Raw genomic sequence first — 27,936 nt, 5'->3', positions numbered from 1 at the left:
CGCCCTGCGGCGCTGACCTCTCCCCCGCGGCTCCGACCACGCCCCCGCGGTACTGCCCACACCCCCCCCCCCCGCAGTGCTGACCCCGCCCCCGCGGCTCTAACCGCGCCCCCGAGGCTCTGACCGCGCCCCCGCGGCTCTGACCTTGCCCAATCCCCGGCCCCCGGGGGTGGTGCTCCCGCTGCCGGCCCCGCCCCGCCGCTCGTGACGCCGGTCGCACCCTCCCGGCGGCCGTTGCGGCGCGGGCCATGGCGCAGCCCGGCGGGAGTCGCCCGGTCACCGTCAGCGACGTGCAGCAGCTGGTGAAGCGGAAGGACGAGATCGAGGCGCAGATCAAGGCCTGCTACGAGCTGCTGGAGGGCGTCAGTGCGGCGGGGTGGGCGGGCGGGCGGGGGCGGCGGGGCGCGGGGCCGGCCTGCGGCGCCGGCTCGCAGCCCCACGGCCGCCTCTTCCCTCGCAGCAAAAGGGCGTGGGGATGAACGAGCCGCTGGTTGACGCCGAGGGCTTCCCCCGCGACGACATCGACCTCTACCAAGTGCGCAGCGCCCGGCACAACATCATCTGTGAGCGGGGCTCGGGGGGCGGCGGGGCGGCCCTTCCCGGCTGCCCGGAGGGGCGCGGGCCGGCGAGAGCCAGCGGGGGGGCGGCGGGCGCCTGCTGCGGGAGCGAACCTCCCCCCTAATAACCGCAACCGTTTAAGTAACCCGTGTTATTTCTGCCTGTTCATTGCAATTCTTCAAAAACTGGAAAACGGGGTTGCTCTGAGCTTCGTTTTTCGGTTATTTTGCTCCCCGCTCGTAGCTGTCGGGGAGCGGCTTCGTCAGTAAGGCTTGTCCACATGTTGCAGCGGCGTTAAAATTCTGCGTCCGCCGTGGAGCCATTTGGCACGCCTGAAATACAGCGAGGCATTTTTGTGCTGTGCATAGAATAAGCTTTGGGTGAAAAATAGGTTGGCATTTATTTCTTCTCAGGCTTACCCTGTGCCCCGCCTGTGGGGGTGGATTTTACTCCACATATGCAGGAGTGTGTGGCTTGATGGAAAAAAGGCTTGGGCTCCTCCGTGATCTCTAGGTGCCCCCGAGCCCTGCTGCCTTGCATGTTTACTGGAATTTGTAGGGTGGCTTTCTCTCTGTCTAACTTCGGCAGATGTTTATCAGTAGGGCTGTGTGAGCGGGGCTGGCACCGGGCCCCAGCAGATACACCAGCAGGAGGTTATTGCTAGCCACAGCTCGGGTCCGAGGCGCCCACAATACCGTTTCTGTGCAGTTGCAGAGAGCGTGTGCCGAGAAGGCACCCTTAGATGTAACTCGCTCCTGCTCCCTGCATGCTAATGGTGTTACCCACAGGTTTGCAGAATGATCACAAGGCCCTGATGAAGCAGGTGGAGGAAGCTCTTCACCAGCTGCACGCCCGGGAGAAGGAGAAGCATGCCAGGGATGAGGCGGAGGCGTTGGCCGAGGCAATGAGCCAGAACCAGAGCCTGCCACAGGCTTTTGCCAAAGTAAACGCAGTGACTTTGGGATCTCCTGCAAGTATCTCAGTAAGTTGGTGGGGCCTGACAAGCTCGTGGGGAAGGCTTCTTCTGGACCCAGAGAGAAAACATAGCAGATGGCTTTCTCTGTCTCTTCTTAAGTGGAAATAAGTTGAGGATTTGGTGATGGTGTCATCCTGCCCTGTTTTCTTCTTTATCACACTGCGATGTCCTGTGAATAGACTAGTCACTGTACGGGAGTGAGATGAGTCCTCTCTTCTCAGCTTTATTGTTCCACCGTGCAGCTCATACCGGGCCTCACTGACGATTCTAGCCTCAGTATTCCTCTTCCCATAAAACAGGGCAGAGGAATGAGTGCATACTTCATTCTAAGGAGATAGAGAGGGTGTAATATAGTTCAGTTGCCTGAATGGTGAGAACAGTAGTGTCATAGCACACCTCTCCCCATGTGGTTGGGTGAAGGGTGATGCTCCTGTGGTATTACCTGTCTTTGAAGAAGGCAGATGCTCATCTGTCTTCTACCTTTGTCCAGGGACTTCAGGTTGATGATGAGATTGTGGAGTTTGGTTCTGTCAACATAAACAACTTCCAAAACCTGCAGAACATTGCCACAGTGGTGCAGCACAGCGAAGGGGTGAGCTCATTTCTCTTGTAACTGCATTCTCTTGCCTGTCTCTGTTAGCCACAGATCTTCCTGTGGTACTCAGATCTCTGGGATCATCATTTCCATGTCAGAAACAGTGTCAGATTCGGTCTGTGCTGTTGTAGCCTTGTTCTCTCACAGTGTTGAGCAAATTCCTGCTGGATAGAAGAGAGGTGTGCTTTTTGCTGTGAGCATCATATTGTCTGTTCTCCCCTGGGGACCCCCTGCAGCAGCAGGCTGCATTGCTGTGCCACCCTTGTGGACTGGCGAAAGAAGCTGTCACAGCCATCAAGTGCTTTATAGCAGAAGTGAGAGATCTCCTGGAGATGCCTCTGGATGTAATGCTCTTCTTTCAGATCCAGCTGCAGGGATGGGAATGGGTGCCACTGAAGAACAGCTCCCCTGCGCCTAATGTTCTTCTGGTGCTTCAGCAAAAGAAGGAAGAAGAGAGTTGACTTGGTGATAGAAAAGTGCCATCTTTTTTTTCTTTTCTTTCTTCTCTCCCTTTCAGAGACCCCTGAGTGTGACTGTGATCCGTGGCGGCAAAAAAGTGCACGTGGGGCTGACTCCGAAGCGCTGGGCCGGGAAGGGCCTCTTGGGGTAAAGATGCTATTTTGTTTACTAGAATGGATGAGGCTTTCCCCAGCTCAGAGCACATTTCCTGCAGCAGGGCCAGCTCTGTGCTTTGCTCTCGGTGTGTGTTGCTGCCCGCTCTGATGGGCTTCACTGGCGGGTACCAGCTGAGAGCTGGAAGCTGACATTTTTGCACAGTGATATGGGGAGGCAAGTTGTATCAAACATGAGGACAGGGAGGAAGATCTCAGTGGTTAGTTTGTCCAGTAGAGGAAACCAACGGAGGAGGGTTGCCTGGGTCTGATTCATGCCATGTCAGATCTTCTATGCCTGTTGGAGAACTTGAGACTTTAACGTTTCCTTCTACCCTCTTCTTTTTCAGCTGCAATATCATTCCCTTGCAAAGATGACCATTGCTTGGAAAACAATAAAGCTGAAGTTTGTGCCTGCTTTGTGGACTCTGATCTGGTTTGAAAACTCCCCGACATGTTTTTGCTGAAACAAATGTTTTGGAGGCTGTGACCTCTAGGTGCCTGACTCACAGAGTCTGAAGAGGTTCTGGTAGAGCAGGGCCTGCCAGCAATTCAGAATTGCACTGGCTCATCAGGAGTAGCTTGCAGAACTGCAAGATGTGGCTTCTTAACACCTTGTTTCAGTTTAGAATGAGGCTGTAGAGAGACCCAAACTTCACTTGATACAAGCTGTAAAGAGCATGAAATGCTCTTACTTGGTGATAACAGAGCATTCCTTTTTTTATGTAGAACTCCTCACTGAACATCTTGTAATATATGCTTAATTGCAGTATAAAAAGTCCTGTCGCATTTTTTGGTGTCTTTAATAGTAGATCACAGTCAAGAAATACGCAAGTTTGGTGCTTTTTCCCCATGTTACCACAACTTTTAAAGTCACTAAACATGATGAAAGAATCTTTGGAATGCCTAATTATTTTAACTTGTTAAGATAAAGAACAGGGGTTATAATTATACTTTATGTTCAGTAGTTCATACAGTTGTGATAAAAGTACTCCTAATTTGGCTTTTTTTATTTATTTGTTTATTTGTGGTGGTTTGTTTTATAAGCCCTTTGAGGGGATTTCAGGGATGATTGATTTGTTGTAAGCTCGTTTCCAGCTGAACTTCAAAATACTCTTCCAAAACAATTAAATCAAGTAATGCCGGTCTCCGTTCTTGTAGAAGTTATTATTTTGGGCAATAATTGTGGGCCAAGTTGGGTGCATTAAACGCAGACCTGCACAGACACAAAAGCATGACCCTCTGGCCTTCCAGAGCCAAAGCCCAGGTAAGGTGCAAGTCCTTCATTAGCACTTCCTAGGCAGGCTGTGGGCATAAGCTAACACATCACACCTAACGAGCAGTTTTGTTACAAAGATTAATAACCAGACCTGAAATAGACTGAAAAAGTGGACTAAACCCCTCACTTTTAAATCATTCACCCAGGGGTCTGTGTTAAATTGAGTAGGTTTACCCTTTTGATACTTCAAGCATTTGTCTTTCAGCATAGTCCAACAGAGCAGATTCGACTGAAATGGTAAAGCTTCAAAGCAAAGGTCCTTGCCAGTGATTCCAGCAGACTTCATGGTGCTACGGAGGAAGTGTTAACTGGAGCAGCCCATGGCAGTGTTCCTTGGATGAGATTGTGTCTAGATAATCCCCGTCAAATGCAGTCTCATCCTGGTCTTTGTAGCAATTTTAAAAGGGCTGAAACATGGCATTGTTTTGCTCCATTTATTTTCTTGAAGAATAACTGAGAATGGAAGATGTTTTGGGACCATCTGTCGCATGTGCATCCTGCCTCACTTTACCAGAGCTGTTCTGAGGCTAAGCCTGCACTGCTGACCTTCACCAGGTGCTATGACCCACAAAGGCCACTACATCTCCTAAATCCAGGGCTGGTTCTGTAGGAGGGCTGAGTCTCTGCACAGGACCACAGCGTCAAAAGACTTGCACAAAACAAGAATGTTTAAATGCATGTTGTATCTGGTTTGGGAGCCTGGTTTTTTGCAAAAGGGCTTTTCATATTTGTAGGTGCTGCTGCAGTTTCTAAATATCCGAGTGTCCACAAGCTGCCCCTATCTTCTGTCCCTATAAAATGAAATGTAGATATAAGTATGTGGATAAATTGGGTATCAATTGGCAGCTGAAATGTTGGACTGTCAAGGGGCTGGCCTTGGCCATGTGCATTTGGGGTATGTGTCCAGGTATCCCAGCTATGGCTAGCTTTTACGTGAGCTGCAGATGAATCTGGGTCTAGATACCAGTCCAGGAGAAGAAAAGCTTTTGTACCTCCTGGGATTAAATGATCCAGAAAATCCCAGCTTTCTGTGCTGCTCTTGAAATGAGGTTAGGGGGACAGTCCAGTCCCATCAGCCAGGTAATTCCTGCTTGCAGGGACCTCCTTTTCCTTTCAGCATGGAGGGTGTGTGCATGCTTCGGAGGGCTTTCAGCTCTGTAAGGCTTTTGTAGAAGTGCATCCCCTAACCCTATGACCTAAGTGCTCTGTCCCCAGCCCCAGAGGGGACTGTGTGCCCTGACTGGAAGGGGTGGAATGATCCCAACACATGTAATTAACACAGATTATGTTGCAAAACCTGCTATAGATAGGTAAGGTTTGAGCGTCTTCCTTAGACCACGCTCAAACTTCTGCCATAGGACCAGAGCAGAAGAGGAGCTGCTCTTTGTCGGAATAAACAGGATTTTCATGCTGGAGAGCAGAGATCTATATGATCAGGGAATGTGGACTGGATGCTGCCGGGTGGGAAGAAAAGCACCATGTCTGAACAAGCTTGATGTACAGGTGCTGGTGCACTGAACAAGGCTGCCTTCTTGCACCTTGCAGAGATGGGGTTTAAGGACCGAGTCCCTGCTCCTGAAGCCACAAAACTACCACTGTTTGAAACAGCGGGTTGTGCCACAGAGGAGGAGTTGAGAGCAGCTGCGTTTTGATGACATGCCTCTGCGCGGCAGCCTCTAGGTCAAGGAGATAATGTGAGCTGATAACAAAACTCCTTTCCTGTCCCAGCAGGGTACGAGGCTCTCAATGGGCAGAAAGAAAAATAAATTAGATCTAGAAATTGTTATTATTTGAGTTAAACAGCAAGGCTGAAGGGAACAGTTGTGAGTACTTAGAGCTGATAATCCGTGGTGGTGAAGGCAATAGCTTGGAGCGATCGCTGGGAATGGGGTCCCCTGTGCAAGTGCCATCCTGGCAGAGAGCTGGGGATGGTGGGGGCACCTGGCAGTGGTTGGAGGCTGTTTTTTCTCACTTCGACACTGCTCGTCCTGTTCAGGGGTGCCAAGGGAGCAGAAGCTGCCTACAACCTCCTGGACAGGACATCGGGTAAAGACCCCTCGTCCCATTCCCTGGGCAGGGCAAGGGTTTGGTCCCAAAGGGGTCTGGCGATGCCAAGACAGGCTTTGTCACAGCCACGAGCAGGATATAGGCTCGGGCAGGGCAAAAGGCCGAACAGCCCCCACGCCTCCAGGCTCCTGCTCTGGGCAGGGGGGCAGTGCAGCCTCCCCACGGCAGCCGGTGGGGATGATGAGGGTACCCCCTTCTCCCCCCGCGCAGCCCCGCTCCCTCCCCCGGCGCTTTCGGGGCTCTCTCGGGCGGCGGCGGGCGCAGCCGTTGGCGCAGCTGGTGCAGCCGTTGCCTGGGAACGGCAGCCGGTCGCAAACAGAAGCGGGGACTGGTGTGACGGTGAGCAGTGGGGTCCCCGGGGGGATCCCGTAGGGCACCGGGGGCACGGGACAGCTGGGGAGGCCCCAAGGCCTGGAGGGGGCTCAGGAACAGCTCTGCAGTGACCCTGGTGAGACCTGTGGGGCCGTGGCCGTCCCCGAGCACCCATCCTGCCTGCCAGGGCCAGAGGGAGGGCTTTTCCTAGGGACCCTTCCCACTCCCGTGAAAACTTACTGTGCACAAAGTTTCAGCGTTGGCTCAAATCCAGACCCGTGGAGCTGGAGATGAACCAGCTGCTGCCCAGGAGTAGCTGCTGTTTATGGGGATGGTGTCAAAACCCCATGTGAGGGGAAATGTCTGAGCCCAGCATAGCGTGCAGGCAGACGGGGTGGGAGCCTGAATGCAACTGGAGTAACTGGGGCTGTGCTGGACTTGCCTGCACTCAGCAGGAGCATTACTGGAGCTGAAAAGGGGCTCTGGGACCCATTTTGCAGCTTCACATGTCCTTTCCTCTGGCTGTGCCAAATTCCAGGTCATTGTGCAGCCAAACCATCGGTGGGGGGAGTATTTCAGAGCATCTCCGCACCCCAGCTCCCTGCAAGGAGGTGAGGACAGATGAGTCAAGTGAAGTTATGCCAGAGGACCCAACTGGTGGAGGAACAGGAGTAAGCAGCGAGCCCATGGAGATGTCCCAGGACAGACAGACAGCTCAGGAGATGGCTGTGCCACCTGAGCAGGTGAGGGCAGCACCACTGCAAGTCCTGCCTGGCTCAGGGTTTGTGGGCAGGTCCTGATGGAAGCAGAGCCCCCGGCTCCAGGACCAGGGCACAATGTCTCCTAGATATGGTTTCTACTGGGATGCCTCGGGGGTGGCGGAACAGGGACCCTGCCGGCAGGGCTCAGCAGATGCAGGACCTCTGTGTGGTCTCAGTCCAGCCATCAATATTTGCTGAGCACCTGAGCTGCCTGAGAGTTACACGAGCAGAAGAGAACCTGGCCTCTCCCCTGCGCTGAAAGAAATGTTATCTTACCTCCCTCGGAAACAGAAACGGTGTTCAAATGAGGTTTATACCTTGCATGCGAGATTGCTATCGGAAATCATAGGCCCATGGGACGTGGGCTGCTGACGTGAATCCCAAGAACAAGATTAAGTGGCCAGTGCTGAGACTGGGAAAAGCCTGTCTCAGGGCTGCTGTGAGCTCTGACAACCTAGGGCTATTTACTGTATTTATTAACAGGCTGATGAGGCGCTGAGAAAGGTGGTGGGACTTTTACCCTTGCTTTCCAGCTGCTTGCCAGGCAGCATGCTGAGGGGCACTGGCAGTAGAGCTGGGATTGCTGCAGAGCTCTTCGCAGCCATCTCAGCCCTGATTCCCCTGTTTTTAACCTCAGTTTGCTATTTCTCCCTCTCCAGCCTGTGATTATGTGCCCTGTTGCAGCAAATAACGTGTGCATGGGGAAGAGTCAGGGGGTGGACAGCAAAAAGGGTAGACTTTTTGCCTTCAGAGGTCCTGTAGGTTAGTTCTGGAGGAGAAACTTGGTCGTGTTAGCCCAGGTGATAGGAACTGCCGGGAAGAGGTGCTGGTGTGAGACACGGGGCTGTGTAGGTACAAAGAGGGCAAGGCTAGATGTGCAGAAAGAGAAACAGTGACTGGTGGGAAACTTTTCCCTGGTACAAATCTAGAGGCAGTTTAGAAACAGGAGTATCCTGATATTGGAGCCTGCCCTGAAAGTGATATAGGTTGGATCTGAGATGTGCTGCGGTGTGTTCCCACTAGCTACAGACCAGCCCAGGAGCCGGTACACACCAAAACCTCTCTCCTTTTCCAAGGACTCCCTTGCTGCTGCCAAGGAGAAGGAAGGAGAACCAGAGGATGCTGGAGCAGATCCACTGTTGGGTCCCCTGTGGTCTCCTTCAGGGATGGGGATCCAAGATACCCTGCCCAGCATCTGGGCTGGAAGGCAAGACACAACTATTTCGAGGACTGCCCTGGGGGAAGACACTGCTGGGACGACACACCTAGAGGGTGCTGGACCTCCTGAACCACCCCCAGCACCACCTGAGCCCAAGGGGGCCATTTCCAGCCCTCACTCAGGCTGCAGGGAGCAGGAAACACAGCAGACAAGTGGGCAGGACGATGGGCATGATGGCTCTGCCAGCTTGGTGTGGGCGGCCACGCCGGGGATGCTCTTCCAGGAGGACAAGCAGACCAGACTTCATCCCCTTGTGAGTATCAGTAGGCACAGTGCCACCATGATGGTCCACACAGCACCTGCCACTCCTGCCCAGCTCTTTTCCATCACCCCAGAGGCATTTTGCAGCTTTTTTTGTCCCAGCTGCTAAGCACCAGGGGCAAAAGCTCTACCTTTTCCCCACAGAGCCTGTCCTGGGTGTTGGGCTACAACAGCAGCCTGGCCGTGCACAGCCTGATGGATAGGGAGGACCGGGTGCTCCTGTACATCGCCTCCCACATGGTGGTCATCCACGACGTGCTGGGGAACAGGCAGTACCACCTGCAGGTCTGGCACACAGTCCGCGCACCTCCCTCCTCCTCCTCCTCCCCCCTCCTGAACTCTTTCCCTCTCTTTTCCCAGTGCTTAGGGGTCACCTATAACTGAATCAAGGAGCAGCCCATGTAAAGGAGTGAATTGTTTTGTTCACACGCCTGTTGCAATTTCCAACACGTGTTGGTGGAAGGCGCTTTGTGTTGGATTGCAGTGGTGACCACAAGTCGCACGTGCAGCATGGCCCCCTCCTCTGCACTGCTTCTTGGCTCAGGGACCTGTAGCCAGCACAAGGCTCAGGGATGGGGTGATGGGTTCACAAGAGTCTGTGAAAAATAAGATGTAAAAGTTGGGCTGGAGGGATGAGAATGGATGACACCTGGGAGAGGAGACAAGGGGATCTCATGAGCAAAGCAGTTTGATGAAAGCTTTATACAATCACCCAGTCTGGAGCCCCCATGGCACTTTGCTGCTTCTCTTTCCCCAGGGCCACACGAATGTCATTTCTTGCCTGTGTGTGAGTGAAGACAGGCGCTGGGTTGCAACTGCTGACCGAGGGCCAGATGCTCTGATCATCGTATGGGACTCCTTCTCTGGGTAAGCTCCTGGGCACCTCCTCTTTGGTAACCTCCTGTGGCTGGTAAATCGCTCAGGACTGACTCCAGCCTCAGCTGAGAGTCAGTTGGGAAAAATGCAGGGATGGGGTAAAGCAGCAAAGGAGCCAATACCAAACCGAGCACTTCTTCATCCTTGTATCACCCACACCCATGGGACACTGAGATGGGACCAAGCTCCCCCAGACTAAGTACATCATGCCTCCAAGCTGTAGTATTTTCTTAAAAGATCACTGGTGAGTTGTTTCCCAGAGCCATTTACTTGGGAGAAAGGGATGGAGAGGATGTTGAGCGTCAGCTGCAGTGCTGGCTGCTCCCGTGGCAGCACTGGTGTTTGCAGACTCCCTCCCTGCCACGCAGACCGGGGTGGGCTGTGCCACAGATTTTGCCAAACAATTGCCTTGAACCTCCTGTGCTGCTGTGAGCAACCACGAGGACTTTGCTTTGTAGGATACCGGTGCGCACCATCTTTGAGAGTCATCCAGACAATGGGGTCAGTGCTATTGCTATTTCCCAGGATGCAAAGTATTTGGCAACCATTAGTACTGGTACAGTGCAGGTAAAGAATATATCTCCTCTTCTGTAGGTTTGTGGGATAGATCCGTGGGAGTTTTTCCCAGTGCAGCCTGGAGGAGTGGGGGATTTGTATGGGGAGAGCAGAAGAGAGGTGGAGGGGGTTTGCAGAGTGATGGCTTGGTTTTGCTGAGCCATTGGAAGACAGACCTGGATTTCATTAAAGTGAATGCTGTGGAGTTGAGAAAAATGGATCTTAAGTTGGGATAAAAGCTTCTGACTTCAGTGCACATTCATTGAAGCAATTTCTAGGATTATTTCCTGAAATTAAGCACTCTGCTGTCAGGCCATGCTGGGTTTAACCTGCTCCAGTCTTTTATGCCCTGCTATCCTCTCCCACTGTAGGGAATAGGGTTCATCTTGTTCCCCCAAGCTCCCAGAAAGCCACAAAAGTCCCTTGGTTTTCCCTTTTCTGCCAGAGAGTTTGTGTTTGGAACTGGACTTCACCCACAGAGAAACCTGTATGCAGCACAGAGCTGAGAGCTGAGTTTGGGTATCAGGTGAGTGACTGTGGCTGAGGGGTGTAGAGGAGCACGACTGGGCTGGACTGGGCTGTCCCATCCTCACCTGCTCCCTCCTGCACCCCTGTGCCCCCATCCAGCTAGGGATGCTGGTAGATGCTGGCTGGAGATGGGAGGCAGGATCACCCCCCGTCCCTGCTGCATCCCAATGCAGCGGAACATCTTGGGGCCATTATCATGACTCCTCTACTGTCTGACAGCCATGGGATGTGGAGGGCACCCTGGTGGGACGTCCTCCACCGCAGCCCTGACACCAGGCAGGGCCCATGGCAGGAAAAGCCACGGCCCTGCTGATTTGTCCCTGCTCACAGAGGAGAGAGCACAGCTCTGGTGTTTCACAGGGAATTTGGCCTCTGTTTTCAGTTCAGTGCAGGTGGTGAAGTGGGTTTTGGATAAAAGCGGGTGTTTTGCATGAAAGAATAAGCAGAAAGCATTGCTTAGCTTGGTGTTTATGCAATTCTTACGTTTTAATTTCAGGATTATGTCATTTTTAACCCTCAGAATCCCTATGAGTTTGTCAGCAACAGTAAAACCCAGGTGATATTTTACCTGTGGGTAAGTAGGGACATGGGAAGTTGTCTTTCTGGTGCCAGACACTCCCAGAGGGTGTGGAGGCAGTGGGTGGGGGCTGCACACTAGTGAGGCAGCATGGGCTGCAGGGCCAGATGTCTGTCCATGACTGGGGTCGCATATTCCTTTGTAGATCTGCCCCTGCCCTCACCCCCCCTTGACCCTCCCCATTCTTTTCCTCACAAGGCGGTCTGGGCAGAGCATCACTCTCTGCTCCTGCACTGGGTTGGTCCCAGCCATGGCTGTAATGCTCTCTGCCTCTCCCACCTGTGCTTTCCTGTGGGTCCTTTTTGTTCCTCATACTGTCAGCAGCTTTTGAGACAGGAGCTGGTCGAGCGAGAGGGTGTTTTGTGCTCTCTGTGGAAGGTCTTGGAGCCTTTCTGCCTCAGGAGCCCTGCTTTAGTCACCACAGCGCGGGGTCAGTGCCCAGATGATGGGGAAGGGACACGCTGGCACTGCAGAGCACAGTTACAAAACGCTTGTCCTGTTTTCTCCGCTTTCCCCAGGGCAATGCTGGTTTGCAGTACGGCGCGCCGCTCCTCAGCAGCCAGGTGAGCATGGGGGGACCACAGCATGTCACCCTCTTGGCTTTCCTCCTGGCAGCAGCACTGTCCCTTCCCATCCCCTTAAGCAAAAACAGTGGCTGCATCCCCATCCTGTCCCCCTTTGTCTCCTCAAGGGACAAGCCCAGACTGCCTAAGCTGAGGTCAAGAGGGGGTGGGTCTCTCAGAGATACCCCACTGCCTCTTCTCCTGGGGCTCTTGTCTCTGATGGTCCTGTCACGGAACAGGGAGGGAATGTCACATGGAGGGATGAAGCAGGAACTTCTCTCTTGAGGAGGGAAGACCCAGAACCCAGGGCAAACATACGGCTTTGCTGCTCTCTCTGCAGACCTTCAACAGCATGGTGGGACACTTCAGCCAGTCGGTTTTTCATTTTAACAACTCGCAAGCTCTGACGGGCACCTCGGCTGGGAAGCTGGTGGTGTGGGATGCTGTCAGTCCCCACACCCCCTCCACAGAGCTGCAGGTCAAGCCGCACAGCATGAAGGCTGCCAAACTGGTGCCTGTGCAGAAGGACAGCCTTACCGTGCTCATGGTGTTTGAGAGGTAATGGGACAGCAGTTTTCAGTAGCCGTAGGTACAGTCCTTGGACATTTCAGCCACAGAACTAATGTTGATGAACCATGGCCAAGCGTTGCAGTTTTAAGTCACTTGCAGTGTGCAAGGACCAGGCAAATTAATGCAGGAAAGTGCTGCTGATTTATGAGACATTGCTCTGAATTTGGCCGGGGGGGGGCGGGGCAGGGTGGGGGAAGGTTGAAAACTCCTGGTAGCATGATTCCAGCTCTGCTGCAGTACCGCAGGTATGGGGTTGGCCATGGTCATGGAGGATCATGGATGAGTCTTGCTCAGCCTCCTGGCCTTTACCGGCAGAGGGAGCAGACAGCCACCAAACGCCTTGACAGCCTTGGGGACAGGGCAGGGGACACCACAGAGCCCGGTGGTTTCTGCACAGCCCTGGGCTTTCCCCCTGCACATCTGTACCGGGCTCTTTTCATGCACTTGTGCAGAGAAAAGGGGAAGAAATTTGCTTCTGCCCAAGGATGCTATCCAAGAAATATTTGGGAGTTCTCAATCAGTGTGTTGATTAAAAGCTTTCCCTTCTTTGCAGCTGCATAGTAACGGGTGATGTGAAAGGTCAGGTTAAATTCTACAATGGAGAACTGCAGCTACTCACCTGTTACAGTCACAGCAAAGTGGGTCCCATTCGGTCCATCTCCTTCTCCAAAGCTCCTCCTGATCCTCCCAGTGCCTCTCCAGCCTGCTCCACCAGCAGCCAGCCCTTCATTGCCAGGTGAGTGCCCCTTTACAAACCCATATCTCCTGCATTTGCCCTGCAGCTTGAAAGCTGGGGGGATGGTCAGCTGAAACCTGCTCCATGGGCTTCTGCTTTGGCTGGAGCAGGTTTCAGCCCTGTACCCAGACTGCTGGGCAGGACAGGGACAGGAAGGCAGGACAGGGAGGGAACATGCCCCTTTATTCCCATTCTCCACAGATTTGCATTTTGGGTATTTGTCCCACCTACCCACCACAGAGAAGGAGGAGGGCGTCTCCTGGGAAGCCCCTCTCTGCCTGCGGCCCCCAGGCATCTCCCAGCAGCTGCCAAAACCCAAGTGGGCTCCTAAATTCTGAACTTGATATGATGCCTTGGTGCAGACGAGAGAAGCACTAATGCAGGCATGGAGATGATCAGTTGGTCCTGGGACGCGCAGCTCTTCCATCATGTACCCGGCACACCAGGCAGTGCTAATGCCGAGCTTCCAGCTCCTGCTGGGCCCCTTAATCACCCCCCTTAAACCCCTCCCGTGGGTGGCTGTTTCCAGTTAGATTATATCAGCGCTGAGAAAGCTAATTGGGGCAGTGGTGGTGCAGAGACTGCCACACCAGTGATGGCACCAGTGCTGGGTTGCACCACATGGACTCAGGAGCTTGGGACAGTCCCAGCCTAGTTGCCAGCCCCTCTCTGCCCCTCTGCGTGATGTAGCTATGTTTGTAGGAAGCCTGCAGGCCAGATGAAGCTGTTCTGTGGTTCAATCCAGCTTGCAAACCATATGTCTGTCACTCCTGTTAAGGCTCTCGTGGCAACGTCTGTCCTTAGCTGCACGTGTTTTCCAAAAAGCCATATGGGACAGATTCCTCTCCAACCTGGAGCAGTGCCCTGGGGAGCGGTTTGGTTTTCCCCTGTCGGCCTCAGTTGTCTCATCCCTCTTCCTGGGTTGCTGCTGTAGCTCCTACTGCCTGCAGCTGCCCTGGGCAGCACAAAAAGCAGAAAACCAAAGGGGAAGCCCTGAGCCTGCTCATCTCACCAGGCTGGTGGGATCAGGTGTGGCTGAAAAACCCAGCTAAGGCATGCAAGAAGAACAGCATCCTTCAGTGCCCACGGCAGATGTGCATTAACCGGTGGCTGTCATGGGTCAGCTAGCAAAAGAAGCTGACATTTCCCCACTCGTGATGCAGCCATGCACATCTGTCTGTGCAGCTCTTAGATCTCTGTGTGATCCTCTATTGGCCCTCTGCTCTCAGTCCAGACCCTCAGCCCTCAGGTAGACTGAAGATTATATGTATTTGTTCTGTAATGTGCATAATTATTCAGACATCTGCTTTACACATCATCAATTATGCAGCGGGACTCTCTTTACTGCGTTACGGACGGCACGGCTGAGCGAACAGACAGGCAGCTGCTCTGTCTGTGGTGTGGGTCTGAAACTGTCCCCTGACCTTGTCCGTGGTGGTGTGGTCAACATGGAGCCACTGACAATGGTGGCATGGAGACATGTGAAAAGACCATTCAGAGTATCTTCAATTGCTCATTTGTCTGTCTCACACACCAGTGACTTGCAAACAGCAAAAGCTACACAGATGTCATTCATCTTCTGGCTTGCCTACCCGAGCAGAAAATGGAACCAGCTCCAGTGTTTTCCCATGGAGATTTACCAGATCATGAATACAAAGTGCCACCTGCCTTCCAGGTCAAGAAGTGTTTGCATATTGCATATCACAAAATATAAGTGATCATCCAACTAAGTTGCCAAAAAAAGACTAATGTGTAATACAGCTTGGAGGGATATGAGCCAGCCAGTCTGATTCATCAAATTCTGTTTCCCTCACACTAAACAGGAACTTTATCCTTTCAACCTCTGATGCAACCGTGCTCCATGTTGCAACAGACAGGACAAATTTTGAAAAAGTTATGGAAGAGGCGAAGAAAGCTGTGAATGCCATTGCCTGTCACCCCCGGCAGGCACTCATTGCTGTGGGGAGTCACTGTGGGCTGTTGAAGGTGTGGGACTACCAGCAGACCGAGTACCTCGTTAGTAGGATATTCACCAAGGCTGGCATCCAGTGCTTGTCCTATGACCCTGAAGGTATCTTGGTCTCATGACCTCCCCACGGGCTAAGCACTGGGCTTCCTGTGAGGAGTGACCTTGCTGTGAGAGCTTTCCGGTGTTCTTTTCAGGTTATTTTCTGGCCGCTGGTTTTACTGATGGAAGTGTTTACATCCTCGATGCCATTTCCCTTCAGTCCAGCTGCAAAGAGCTCAAGTTCTCGCATGGCCCCGTGACTCATATTAGCTTCTCTCACAATTCAGAGTACCTTGCAACTGCTGTAAGCTTGTGTTTTTTTTTTTTCCTCTCAGTGTTTTACGTACACTGCTCATGGCACAGCTTTCGGTGGGACTGGGAATTGCTGGCCATCCTGCGAGGCATGGCAGAGCGAGCGGTGCAAAGGGCTGTCCCACCCCAGGGGCTTCGTGACTCTCAAATTCTTTTCCCGACTTGAAGAGTCACTCTGTAAGAACATCACCAGTCACAGCCACTCCACAGACCTGCTGCTGGCAGTGTCTCATTGCTAACTTTAGTGACAAGCCTTAGCTCTGCATCCATCTGTAGAAAGGGCTGGAGCGGGGATTTCCTCCTGGCTGGTGCACCATGAGGGTGGTTGCTCCTTTGGTCTCACATCTTGGTGCAGAAGTATTGAGGCAGTGTTGAAGCAGTCTGGCACAGAGGTTGTAGCAACTGGTGATCTGTACAAAGAAAAAGACTCTCCCTTCATGAACAGATGCCAGGGCACAGCAGTAGGAAGCATCTACCTTGTGATTTTTAGGAAGTCACTGAACTTGATTTACTACACCTCCGCTGTGAAAGCATGGCAGGGAATGCCCTCCAGCCAGCTAGGATGCTCCAGCCAGGCTGAGGACCGCTGCAGTGATACCCTTGGGAGCAGCTGCCCAAATCCATCTGACCCAGTGCTTTATTCTGGCTGTGACTCTAACCCTCCTGCCAGGACTCATAAAACTGAAAGGGCCAAGCTAAGCCCAGAGGGGACATGCAGAGCTGCCTACTGCCAGGCAGGGGACGTGCACGGGGATTGCGGCTTGTTGACCTCTGCGTTCTTGTTCCAGGATGAGAAATACTCGGTGACTGTTTACAAAAGAGTCCTGCAAAATGGGAGCAGATGTTGGGAACACCTAGCAGGGCTGCACTCCCACTACAAACCCATCCGGAGCATCCTCTTTGGAGTCCAGTTAGACAGCAATGAACCCAGGCTTTTGAGCCTTGGGGAGGACCGGCAGCTGGTAGGTCGATGTGAAAGTTTAAAGGGCAGCAGAGCTTTGCTGTTAAAGTGGACAAGAACATTGTGGGAGACTCAGTCTTTGGTTCTGTAGCTCCTACCTCTCCCCACCAGCTCCATTGCAGGGTTTTTTTTGTCAGCCTGGTCTCAGGACAGGTCTGCAACAGATGCTAGATCTAGCTAATCTGCAAGGTCCAGAGTGCTTGCAGACCACAGGGGAGTTGCTGTGTTTCCTTGTCTTCCCTCCAGGTTGAATATGACCTGAACAGCAGCAGCAAGGACCAGCTGGTGGTCTTGCACAGGGACCGGGTAGAGCAGGTTGCTGTGCCCCTGTGCTTGGCCTGGTACCCACAGCTCAGCACCGAGTCCTTTATCCTCACTGCCAACAACTGCTACAAAATGAAGCTCTACAACACGACAACCAAAATGTGCAGGTAGAGGAGAGATTCAGGCCTACCACTGCCTGGGAGCCCCATCCTGACTCTATGTTCTCTAACATCCACCCTGCTCCCACCCATGAGCATGTGTTTGCCAATCCGTGTTGCAGATCTTAGGATGACTCCAGGGACCCCAGGTTGCTCCATCCTTGTGTCCACTCTGCTATTCACTAATGTGTCATCTAGGAAGGTTGTGGCTGCAGGTGGGCCTTGGTCTGCCCACCGTGTTGGACTTGAGATGCAGCAGCTGGACATCAGATAGAGACAGGAGTCCACACAGCAGAGCACAAGGACTGAATGATCCCTGAGCACTAAATTCCTCTCTTAGCCCTAGTGTGGTCCTTTCTAACCAAGGACCCTGTCCTATCCTGTCCTCTCAGCCAGTAGCACAAGGCCTTTGCACCCACCACCACACACCTACACATCCTTGTGCAGCCTTTCAGAGAAAAAAAAACGTTTTGTCAGCCTTAGAATGAATGAAAATGTTGTTTGCCTTTAGAAAGACCCTTTTGGGACCAACCTATGGTTCCCCGTTGGAGAAGATACAAATCCTCCCAACAGCAAACTCTCCGGACTCCCAGAAACGCTATCTGGCATACATTACGAAGGACAAGGTATGGGGCCCCATCCACCCCAGCTGTACAAGAGCCCCCACTTGTAGCAGCAGTGGTCCCTGGGGGAATGTCACTGCAGATAAAACCACATGTAGGCTGGTCCTGCCTGAGAGTTGAGTGAGCTCCCAGGAAGAGGATGCAGCACTGCCCTGGCATGCAACCCTCCCATGGGATCCCCAGCCTTCCCAGGCCTCCTCTTTCCTTTCAGGTGGGCTTGCAAATTTTGCCTGTTGATGGCAACCCCCACAAGTCCTCAGCTTTCATTTGCCACCCAGATGGTGTCTCTGACCTTGCTAGCTCCTACGATGGACGCTACGTCTTTACAGCAGGGGGACGCGACTGCACTGTTATGAAATGGGAGGTCAACCTAAAGTGAGTACCACGGGAAGGAGATCGGAGTTTTGTTACGGCTTTCCACAGCTGCTAGGCCAACACAGCTGAAGCAAATGTTCTCCAGCATTTACACTGAGAACGGGACTTTTGTCCTAAAAGGCCTCTGTTTGTGTCCAGAGGAGTTAAAGCCAGGTCTCCCAGCTATTTCTGCACTTATCCCGGTGTATAGGGCAGTGCTGCACCGATGGGGCAATGCAGCAGGGTGCTGCATGGGGAGCATTTCGGTGTAGGGCTGTCTCGAGCATGGGTCCTTTTGGGGCAGGTGACAAACTCTGCAGCTTCACTCTCCTTCACAACACTGTGCCCAAGACTAGGCCAACAAATCACATCTGGCAAGGGATGGGTCACAACATAGAGGACAGGTCCTAGCACTATTGTGAGCAGGAGACCCACCACTTGCTACAGGTAGTGTGAGTTGAGGCTGGCAGCATCTCTGGACACCTGGCCTAAGACCAGGTTTATTAATAGTGGAGCCTCACAGCCTGCACTCACACAGGCTTTCCAAAAGCCCTAGCTCAGCACCTACAGACAGCTCAGCAAGGTGGGCACGTGCCATGCTGGGGATGGTGGCATGGCAGTGGGGTCAACCTGGATTGCAACGACCTGTCAGGCCCCGAGTAGCGATGTGGGGCAGCTGAAACAGGAGGGACATGCTTTTGGGGGGGGATTGCTCCCATCCATGTGATGTAGCCACATAGTCTGTAGAGGGTATTAAACCAGCAGGCCTCCTAGGCAGTAGCCACAGCACTTAACAATACTCCAGTTTGGGAATCAGTACCCAAATGGCGAGAAGTTGAGCAGAGGATTTTCTGGTCCTTGTGAGGGTCTGGCCAGTGTGATGGGGGATTGTCAGGATTAGGCAGGGGAGCAGAGGAGCAGCATTGGCTATAGGAGTAGAACATGGGGTGGCTGCTGATACAAAAGTGTCTGCCTCCCAAATGGGATAGACCAGCATTTGCAAGGAAATCCCCCTTGCATTGGAAGACTGTATTTAGGAGAAGCTACCTTAATACTATAACGATTTGCTTACACGAGTAAATGGACTGCAGCAAATGGGGTGGCTGGAGGAGTGAAGGCTGCTTTTGCAAACGAGGATTTCCAGGCTCTGGCCTGGTGTGTCAGTGATAAACTATGCGAGGTTTCTTCCGGCTTTCTCTGGAAGTATGCAATTTCCCTCTGCTAGTTCCCTTAGGCAGCGGTGCCAGATGCGTGCTCTCACGTGGCAGGCGGGTAACGCAGCAAAGGCGGGATATATGTTTTAGTTGTTTTGCATGTCAAGGACCAAAGCTCCTCATCGCAATGGACGTACAGGGCAGAGAGGGCTCTCCCCTTGTGAGCATGGCTGCAGATGCCTGGTAGATACATGTGTACCTTGGAAGGGAGCAGGCAGCTGCAAATGAGCTGAAAACTGCCAGGCCAGTGCAGAGAGACTTCATACTTCAAGGACTGGAAAGGGAACTTAGCCTGTGTCAGAGCTAGAAAAGACAGATAGCATGTTCCCTGTTGGTCTGTTGCTAGATTTTTTTTATCCTGCATGTCACCCTGCTAGCACAGAACATGCCTCCTGGTTTCTGACAAATCAACCCCATGGGAGCTGGCTTTTAGCCCTCACTCCTATTTTTGCCTTTTGGAGTGCACCTGTGAAACACCATTGCCCCTCACCTTCCTAGGACAAATGCTTTGTGGTTAAGACCAATGCTGATCCTGTGTAAAACATTTCTTGCAGGTACTGCTCGCTCAGAGGAAAGCCCCAAGGGTGCTGAGCCAGCTCACCTTCATGTGCCAGAACAAAGGAAACCTGGGTGGGAAAGCAATGGGCTTATTTATTTTCTTTTCCACTTTGTGTGGCTTAAGCAGTCGGGGGTCAGAATAAGCGACATTTTAAGGAAGGCAATAGAATATAAATGATCCTTCTTTATAATGGTTGGCCAGGGTCCAGGCAACATTGAATTTCCATGTAATTTGTTTTTGGAGCGAAGCTCTTGATGAGCTAATTATCATTTTATTGCTGCTTCTGGCATCTTGCGCATCTCCACGGTGTTTAATACCCAAATAACTTAATTATGAAAAAAGCACAAAGCTTGCAAAAAACCCAGTGGAAGCAGCACTACAGAGGTGTGCGTGAAAGCTGCAGCCTTGCTGCCAGGCGTGGGGTACTATGTGGCAATGCTACGCCGTGATTGCGCTACCAGGCTTGGTTTCCTTTTTCATCTGCACAAGCTGAATGTATTCTTTTGGCTCCAACTGCCTATGAAATTGAAACAAAGAGGTGTCACTCAGATGCTTTCAGTTTAATGTAGACTGCACCTGTGACAGTCGCCCATTACAGCAGAGGAAGTAGCGTAGTGGATCACACTGAGTTATTGGGGATGAATGTGTTAGACCAAGGAATAGGGAGCTTAGGTTTGTGTGGTTTACTGCAAACACCAAGCCCCAGCCCTCTCTGCATGTTCAAAATGCTAATTTATCTCCCTCAATGTCTCTATAAGGAAGCAGAAAAGCTAAATGCCAGACACCAAGCTCAAGTCCATGGAAAAGCTCCTGGCTCCCTGCCCTGTGCTCATTCCACTAAACAAGAGGACCATTCAGTAATAATTAATTCCCACACTGTGCTATTGTATGTAAAACTTGGGTATGAAATATGCTATAGAAGTGCAAGCTGATGATAAAATAGTACACGGTTCAAGGCAATGCTTTTCTTTCCTGAATTCTGAGGCCCAGGGATTTTATTTATTTATTGAAAGTGTCTGTGAAGAACGACTAAAAAGGGAAACATGAAATCTCTCCTCACATGAACCCTTCCTGAACCTCCTTTTCTCTGTTTCTGCCAGTGCCTTGGATGCTGCTGCTTCCCTGGGCGGGGAGGACTTGATCCCATTCTACAACCTACTGGATGGTGGCAGAGAAGGCGAATTCTTCAGGGTAATTATGCTCACTGTGAATTTTCTCTTGCAATATCTGGTTGGAGTTTAAGACTCATTTATACAGGCCTGACATTTCTTTATATTTTGTCCCGCTCACCTTTAACAGCAATCCTATTGATATGCCTGTTAGTAAATCTTAAAATAAGTCTTATCTTCCATGCCTGTTGGTAACTGAAGTTTACAATATCTTGTCTGAATCCCTTGCAGGAACTGGAAGACTATTTTTACTATGCACAGCTGCGCAGCCATGGTATCGATACACTGGAGACCAGACAGGTGTCAACGCATATTCCCCTGGAGGAAATTCCTTCTGTCATGAGAGCAATGGGATTTTATCCATCAGAGGAAAAGGTCGGTCAGTTGTTTTTATTGTTGTTATTAAAAGAAAAAAGAGCAAGACATTTATCAAGTGTCCCAAGGGCCAGATTCTGACCGTTGTCATGCTGGATGGCTCCAGAGTATATTTGCTGGCTTTCAATGCATTTAACCTCGTCTGCATCAATATAGGAGTGGTCAGAATCTGGCAGCAAATTCCTTAAAAAGTAATGATTCCTCACTAGAGAGCTGGGCAACCGCAGGGGCAGGCTGAGCAATCCTGGAGCCTGATGGTTCAGAAGTATTCAACAAAAGATGACCTCAGGGTCTTCTGGAGGTTGAGTGCTCTGCCATTGGTGCAGAGGTGGGTTTCTTCAGAAGCTGAACTGAGAAAGTTGAGGAATGAATCTTCCTTTGGCTCCCAAGGGCAGCAGCCTCCAACTTTTCAAAGTCCATGAGCTAAAGTACCTTGTGTACAGGCAGCAGTGTGCTTTGGTCTCCCTGTGACTTCTACTAGTGGCTGAGCTTCTTTACATGTGGTGTGTGGTTGGTGGGCCATGGGCTGAGACCCTCCAGGACAGATGGGGACTCAGAGTCCTATATGCGTTACCAGTGTGGATGGGAATGTCCAGCTCCATGCAATCACTCATTTGGACACTGACAGAGCGTCTTTTTCTTGTTCTGCCTGGGACTGATGAAAGAATGATTTTAGATAGAGACAGCAGCTTTTATTCCCGCAGAACTTAAAGCTCTTTCATAACCGATAAACTCTGCAGAAGCTCCCTCTGAGCTTGCCTTTCAGGTTGCAGCAGCGAAGCTTCCTATCAAATATTTCTCAAGAGCCTTTTAGCTTCAAATTTTACAGCAGACAAAGACAACTGATTTAATAAGGGTGCTGCTTCTTCCCCTTTTGTGGCTGTTTCTACAAGGCAGTTTGTATTGTATACAAACCTCATTTGTAATGTTGTAACCTGGCAAAAGGGTAATTAAAATGCATACAAAAAAATTTACTGAGTCTGATGCAAGGAGATTTAAATAACGACCTCTTTGCACCAACTACAGCCCTTCAACGCAGGAGGGGTTCTCCCAAGGGAAGCTGCGGTACATCACTGTGCTCCCTTCATCTTTCTGCGGGGGAGGCTGTGTTCATCTCTGCCGTTGCACAGGAACCCCGCTGGCTGCTGAGATGGTGCTGTGAGTCAGTGCCACCCCATCTGCCCAGGCATTCTCTCTGCCAGGAGAGCCAGCAGATGGGAGGCAGGACCTTTGTCACGGCTACCACTTAACAGACTTGCTTCAGAGCCCCAGCAACCAGCAAATGTTCATCTGAGCTAGGGCTGCTTTGCCCTTGTGTCAAGCTGTGGTGTTATCCCCTCATACTTTGTTATTTTCCTTGGGTTATTACATTTTCACCTCTTTAGGACAGAGAGAACATATTCCCCTGGGAAATGTCTTTGGAAGAATAACTGTTAATGCCCCCCACCCCCAGCCGATCAAAATGAAAACAGCATTTCAGGCATGGAAACAGAGGTGCTAAGCTGTTGGGAAACCAGACAACCTACAATCTGCTTCTTGAAGCAGGCAGGACTGGACAGTATTAAAATCCAGAGAGGAAGTTCATCTCTCTCTAGAGTGTTTTAATAAAAGAAAAGCAGGAGGGAGAAAAGGCAGTTTGGCCTGATGAGCAAAGCTTTTGGGAATTGGTGTTTTTCTTTTGTAGTTCAGTGGGGCTGATATAAAACCTAATCCCAGATCAGCCAGAGCTGAGTGAAAATGAATGTTCTTGCCTGGTGTGACATTCACTACAGGAAAAATATAAGGCTGAGATTTCCCTTTTTCGGGGCTTCATTCAGTCGAAAAACTTGTGACACAAGGACAAAGGCCCAAGGCTGAATGCAAAGTCCTCCCCAGGGAGATCTTGCATCAACTTTGCTTCCCTTGGGAGTAGCAGGCTTGGTATGTGTGGCATGGGGAATTCTCCTGGCCTTTCTCTGCTGCCCATGTATCTCCGAAGGGGCTGCCTCTTGGAGCATAATGAAGGCATGGAGCAGATCCTGCCTTTCGGACACACGTCGGCATAGCTGCCAACTGGGTGACTCACCGCACCAAACTTCAGGAAAACCACTAGTATCCAGCATGGCCAGTGCTTGCCCCTTTGCCTGAGAGAAGAGCGAGTGATCCAGCTGTGCACGGTGTCAGCCCCACTGAGCAAATTTCAGATTTGGCTTGTGCAGTGGCAGAACTGTACCAGATGCATGTCGGATTGGGGTGAGAAAGATTGCTTATGCTGGCCAGGGTGTGTATGTACTGTGTGCAGCCTGGTTACACCGGGACTGTCATGCATGCAACTTCTGTAGCATGGTGGTATATCTACTGGTTTGTGGTTTGCCTGCCCATTGCCCCCAGATGTGGAGACACAGCTGCAGCAAAGGTACTGGTAACAGCTGCTGACTGCCTATCACACAGGCAAATAGAGGAAATCCAAAATGACTGTCACCTTTACCGAATATTGTCACAACAAGTGAGTAACCGTTAGCCGTGTCCATCCTCAGCTGCTGAGCGCTACCTTACTATTGGGATACAGTCATGACGTCTGTGGTACCAGTATGTGCACGATTATGGTACATTGGCGCTCATGAGATCGGAAACTGGCCTGATGCTCTTCTAAAGGAAAATGTGTAACAATCTGCCTTGCCTTGATCTTTAGATTGAAGAAATGATAAATGAAGTAAAATTCAGCAAGTATGTGGATACTGGAAAACAAGTGACAAAAATAAATTTTGGGGATTTTATAAAACTTTATATAAATCATCGACCTGCGTTTGGCTTGTCAATGAAAAAAATACAACGAGCATTTCAGGTTCTTGGTTATGATAATGAGAATGGAGACAAAGTTATTGGCAGAGGAGACTTACTGTTGCTGCTTCAGTGCAGAGGTGAGTTATTTCTTTTCTAATATTAGTTTTAGGCTTGCTAGTTCTGCCTTCAATTTCAGCACGTACTCACTGCAGCAAAAAATTAATCCGGAACTATAGCTTGGTAACCAGGGCAGGCATGTGGAGCCACCTGTCTTAAGATTTTAAATTGAATAATCACATCTATTGTCTCAGCTGCACTTCTTTTACTGCTCTGGGAATCTCTGCTGGCCTGAATTACGTTGTCTGTCAAATGATGAGTATGGATCTTGGCAAATTGTATCCTTGCTCCAGTATACTCTTAGCTGAAGCATTGTTCTCTCTTCCAGTCACACAGTCTCCAGAAAGGTAGTATAAAACTGAAAAAGAGGGGGACAAGAAAGGAAGGATGAAATTGGTCAGTCCTGGAGTGAATCTGTGTGTGGAAGACTGACAAGAGGGGGTGGTTTAGTTCAGCTGAATCAGAGGGAACTCTGTAAAGGCATGTATAAATATGCTTATGGCCAATGCCATGGAGAGGGAAACAACAAAATTCTAGTACCTCGCTCCTGTTGTAAAAGCAGGGAGCGTTTGGTGCAGCTAAGCATTAAAACAGGTAAAGGGAAATGCTGTTTTACTCAGTACATCACCCAGTAAAACTCCTCGACACGAAGATCCTTGGAAACCAAGGATTCAGCCAGTGTGAGAAAGGTTATTTGTTTATATGGATGGAGTGAACATCCATAAATAGATATGTTAGAACAGTTTCATAACAGATCTATAACCTTATGCTTCAGGGCATGCGCCGACCGCTAACTGGGAACAAGTGCTATGTCCAGGTTATTCCAGGATACTAGATCAACTTTTCTGCACCTTCCTCTTCCTCCCCGGTGTGGAAATGCCTACAGCCATGGACATGGGGCAACGTGGACTGTGGTCTGTCCTATGCCAGAAATTCTTCAGTGGGAATAGAAGTTCAAACCCCTGCAAGTGCAATGTAGCCTAATGAGCCATCTGTACCACAATTTTTCCCTTTGATAAATATTTTTGCCTAAAATGCAGCATGCAAGAATTTTCCTTAGGATCACCGTTTTCCTGTGTTGGGATCACACGTTTGGATTGGCAATGTGTATCTCTGTACCTCAGAGAAGCCGAATCCTCTTTCCAACTGTCCTGTTTCATTTGTACACCTTTCTTGTTTGAGTTGCCTTCTAGTTTTTTTGCTAAACATACTGTAACCCAAGAGCTGAGTTTTGCTTTGTTGTGTACAGGAGAGCATATGACGGAGGACGAGCTGGTGCAGTGTCTGACTGTCCTGCTGGGCAAGCATCCTGGGGGAGGAGGATCTGAACTGGACACCTACGATCCCTCAGGTACAGGATTAGCATTCCACACAGCACAGAAGCAGGATTGCTTCAATTCCCAAGCATAATAATTTAAATTGAAAACCCATTACCCTGTTAGGCCAAGAGCTGTCATAAACACTCAGATGGGATTGCAAAAATAGTCATGGAGCTATAGATTGTCTTTCATCCATGCATCAATTGCATGGGTGTATCTAAAAATAAATGAACAATGAAATACAACTAGGACCTGACAAGATTGCATTGCTGTTTATCTGCTGGCTTGGACCTGAAATTAGAAACACACAGCGGAAGGTTTACATGCCAAAGTCCACAGGCAAAAAGGAGTCCTACAATATGCAAATTACAGTGTTGATTTCATCCAGACGGCAGTGCCCATTGTCAGGGAGCTGTTGATAACTACCACATTTGTCTACAGTTTATGTCCCAGTCTACACCAGTCTAGAACAGCAAATTACAGCGTTGATTTCAGCCAGGCGTTGCCCATTGTAATTGGAACTGCTGCTAAGTGCCATGTTTCTGTACCATTCATGTCCCAGTCCACACCAGTCCAGAACAGCATCTGGTTAGGGCTGCTGGCAACAAGCTGCATGCAGTGAAGGTGTAGCTCCTGAAAGGAACCATCTAGCGCCACAAAGCAACTTTGAAACCCCTGGATTCCTTGGGATCCTTAAATCACATCAAATTCCTAGAGTGTAAAAGTTGGCTCTTCAACCCTTCTGGGGAAGGGACCTACTGCAGGGTGGGACTTGGAGCTTCACGGATGCCACAGATTCAATCCCTGATATGAACACATCATGTATTAAGCTAGTAAACCAATACTTTTTCATGATTGCTTTGTACACCTTTACAAGCATTCCATCCACTTACTGCTGCTTATAAATTTTACTGATCTGGAAAGCCATTTTTCCATTGCGACTGTGTGTTTTGTGTTGTTGTTACTGCTCTCCAGGTGCAGCAGCTTTGACTGAAGAAGAAATTCCAGAGGAAATCACAGCAGAGATATTCACTGCTGACATTCTTGGCTTACCTATTGCTGAACCAGAAAAAAAGAATGGAAAAAAACCCTGATGAATCTTTGGTCTACAAAGACACAGAAGCATAGCTTCCACAAAGTTTTCTACTTGTTCCCGCTTTCCAGTCTCCTCTCCTTAAGTACCTTCAAAATTTATATTCTGTGTTTATTAAAAAGTAAAGATCATATAGTTTCGTATTAATCAGACTGTAGGATAAGCCACTAATTTAGCACATGCCACAAACCTATGGGATCAAACCTATGTAGGGAAACACTAGGGTGGCTGTAAAGAGCGCAGCAGCAAGTTTGCTGACGATACCAGGGAGGTATCCACAGGGAGGAGTGGTTGATACACCGGAAGGCTGTGCTGCCATCCGATGAGACCTGCACAGGCTGGAGAGCTGGGCTGAGGGGAACCTCATGAAATTCAAGAGGAGCAAGTGCAAGGTCCTGCCCCTGGGGAGGGACAACCCCATACACCGCTACAGGCTGGGGGCTGGCCTGCTGGAAAGCGGCTCTGTTGAGAAGGACCTGGGAGTGCTGGTGGGCAGCGAGGTGACCCTGAGCCAGCACCGGGCCCTTGTGGCCAAGAAGGCCATTGGTATCCTGGGGTGCATTAAAAGGAGTGTGGCCAGTAGGGCAAGGGAGGTTATCCTCCCCCTCTGCCCTGCCCTAGTGAGGCCACATCTGGAGTACTGTGTCCAGTTTTGGGCTCCCCAGTTTAAGAGGGTCAGGGAACTGCTGGATCAAGTGCAGTGGAGAGCTACGAAAATGATCAGGGGACTGGAGCATCTCCCTTATGAGGAAAGGCTGAGAGACCTGGATTTGTTCAGCCTGGAGAAGAGAAGGCTGAGGGGGGATCCCATCAGTGCTTATAAACATCTGAAGGGCGGGTGTCAGGAGGATGGGGCTGGGCTCTTTTCAGTGGTGCCCAACACCAGGCCAAGGGGCAACGGGCACAAGCTGGAAGACGGGAAGTTCCACCTCAATATGAGGACAAACCCCTTCCCTGTGCGGGTGCCAGAGCAGGGGCACAGGCTGCCCAGAGAGGCTGTGGGGTCCCTTCCCTGGAGACATTCACCCCCCGCCTGGACGCGGTCCTGTGCCCTGCCCTGGGGGTGCCTGCTCACGCAGGGGTGGGACGGGGTGAGCTCCAGAGGTCCCTTCCAGCCCCCACCAGCCTGTGATTCTGTGTGATTCTGCTGCACTGTCTGATTACATTGACCTACCCTTGGTTGGAACCTTCCTAAAATTCATTTCAGGTGGGTTTATGCCAGACACAGTCTATTTTCATTATGTTAAGACAGTATTTATTTGTGAAACCTGACAGCAAAAGAGCAATGTAAAAGTATTGTATTGATTAAATACATTGATAAATGTAGTGTACAAAACGCTTGGATAGGTTAGAATGGATTTGTAATTATAAATCCAACGGACCTCAGTAAAGAAAGGAAGGCCGTGATATACATTAAAACCAGGTTTCCGTTTTGGCCTTTAAAACTTACTTTTTTGTTCTGAAAGTAGTAGTTCCAATTAGTAGTGTAATACCAATGGGACGGCATCTTACTGTGTTTGTATAAACAGCATAATGAGGCTGATATAAGTTGCTGTAGAAAGATCAGTGAAGTGCTGTTGAACAGGCTTCCTTCTTTACATCA

The 27,936-nt window shown here is 50.6% G+C and overlaps 2 protein-coding genes across 2 annotated transcripts; both read left to right on the top strand.

Moving 5' to 3' along the window:
• The first annotated feature begins 202 nt into the window (after positions 1 to 202).
• PSMD9 (proteasome 26S subunit, non-ATPase 9) lies at positions 203 to 3,158 on the top strand. Its single transcript, XM_064466123.1, has 6 exons — positions 203 to 362; positions 461 to 563; positions 1,347 to 1,540; positions 2,025 to 2,126; positions 2,647 to 2,735; positions 3,091 to 3,158. Exons 1-6 carry the CDS (start codon positions 249 to 251, stop codon positions 3,116 to 3,118), a joined length of 630 nt encoding a protein of 209 aa, XP_064322193.1. The 5' UTR covers positions 203 to 248; the 3' UTR covers positions 3,119 to 3,158.
• Positions 3,159 to 4,038: 880 nt separating this feature from the next.
• CFAP251 (cilia and flagella associated protein 251) lies at positions 4,039 to 26,464 on the top strand. Its single transcript, XM_064466124.1, is given in 23 exon segments — positions 4,039 to 6,425; positions 6,996 to 7,141; positions 8,236 to 8,631; positions 8,784 to 8,924; positions 9,397 to 9,506; positions 9,974 to 10,082; positions 10,516 to 10,596; positions 11,095 to 11,172; positions 11,694 to 11,738; positions 12,079 to 12,296; positions 12,862 to 13,044; positions 14,868 to 15,115; positions 15,208 to 15,356; positions 16,153 to 16,326; positions 16,572 to 16,756; positions 17,259 to 17,373; positions 17,582 to 17,745; positions 20,598 to 20,688; positions 20,898 to 21,041; positions 23,713 to 23,921; positions 25,151 to 25,272; positions 26,216 to 26,328; positions 26,330 to 26,464. Coding segments are annotated over 23 exon segments (3,738 nt in total). The 5' UTR covers positions 4,039 to 5,947; the 3' UTR covers positions 26,369 to 26,464.
• Positions 26,465 to 27,936: the final 1,472 nt, after the last annotated feature.

This window comes from Phalacrocorax carbo, chromosome 15 (assembly GCF_963921805.1).
Source record: "Phalacrocorax carbo chromosome 15, bPhaCar2.1, whole genome shotgun sequence".
Taxonomy (NCBI): Eukaryota; Metazoa; Chordata; class Aves; order Suliformes; family Phalacrocoracidae; genus Phalacrocorax; species Phalacrocorax carbo.
Note: the sequence above shows the minus strand (reverse complement) of the source record. Positions and strands in the feature narration are given on the sequence as shown.

Coding starts and splice junctions, on each gene's coding strand:
- PSMD9 (XM_064466123.1), top strand. CDS start 249: ATGGCGCAGCCCGGCGGGAGTCGCCCGGTCACCGTCAGCGACGTGCAG. Junction 1,541..2,024: donor GATCTCCTGCAAGTATCTCA/GTAAGTTGGTGG, acceptor ACCTTTGTCCAG/GGACTTCAGGTTGATGATGA. Junction 2,736..3,090: donor GCCGGGAAGGGCCTCTTGGG/GTAAAGATGCTA, acceptor CTTCTTTTTCAG/CTGCAATATCATTCCCTTGC.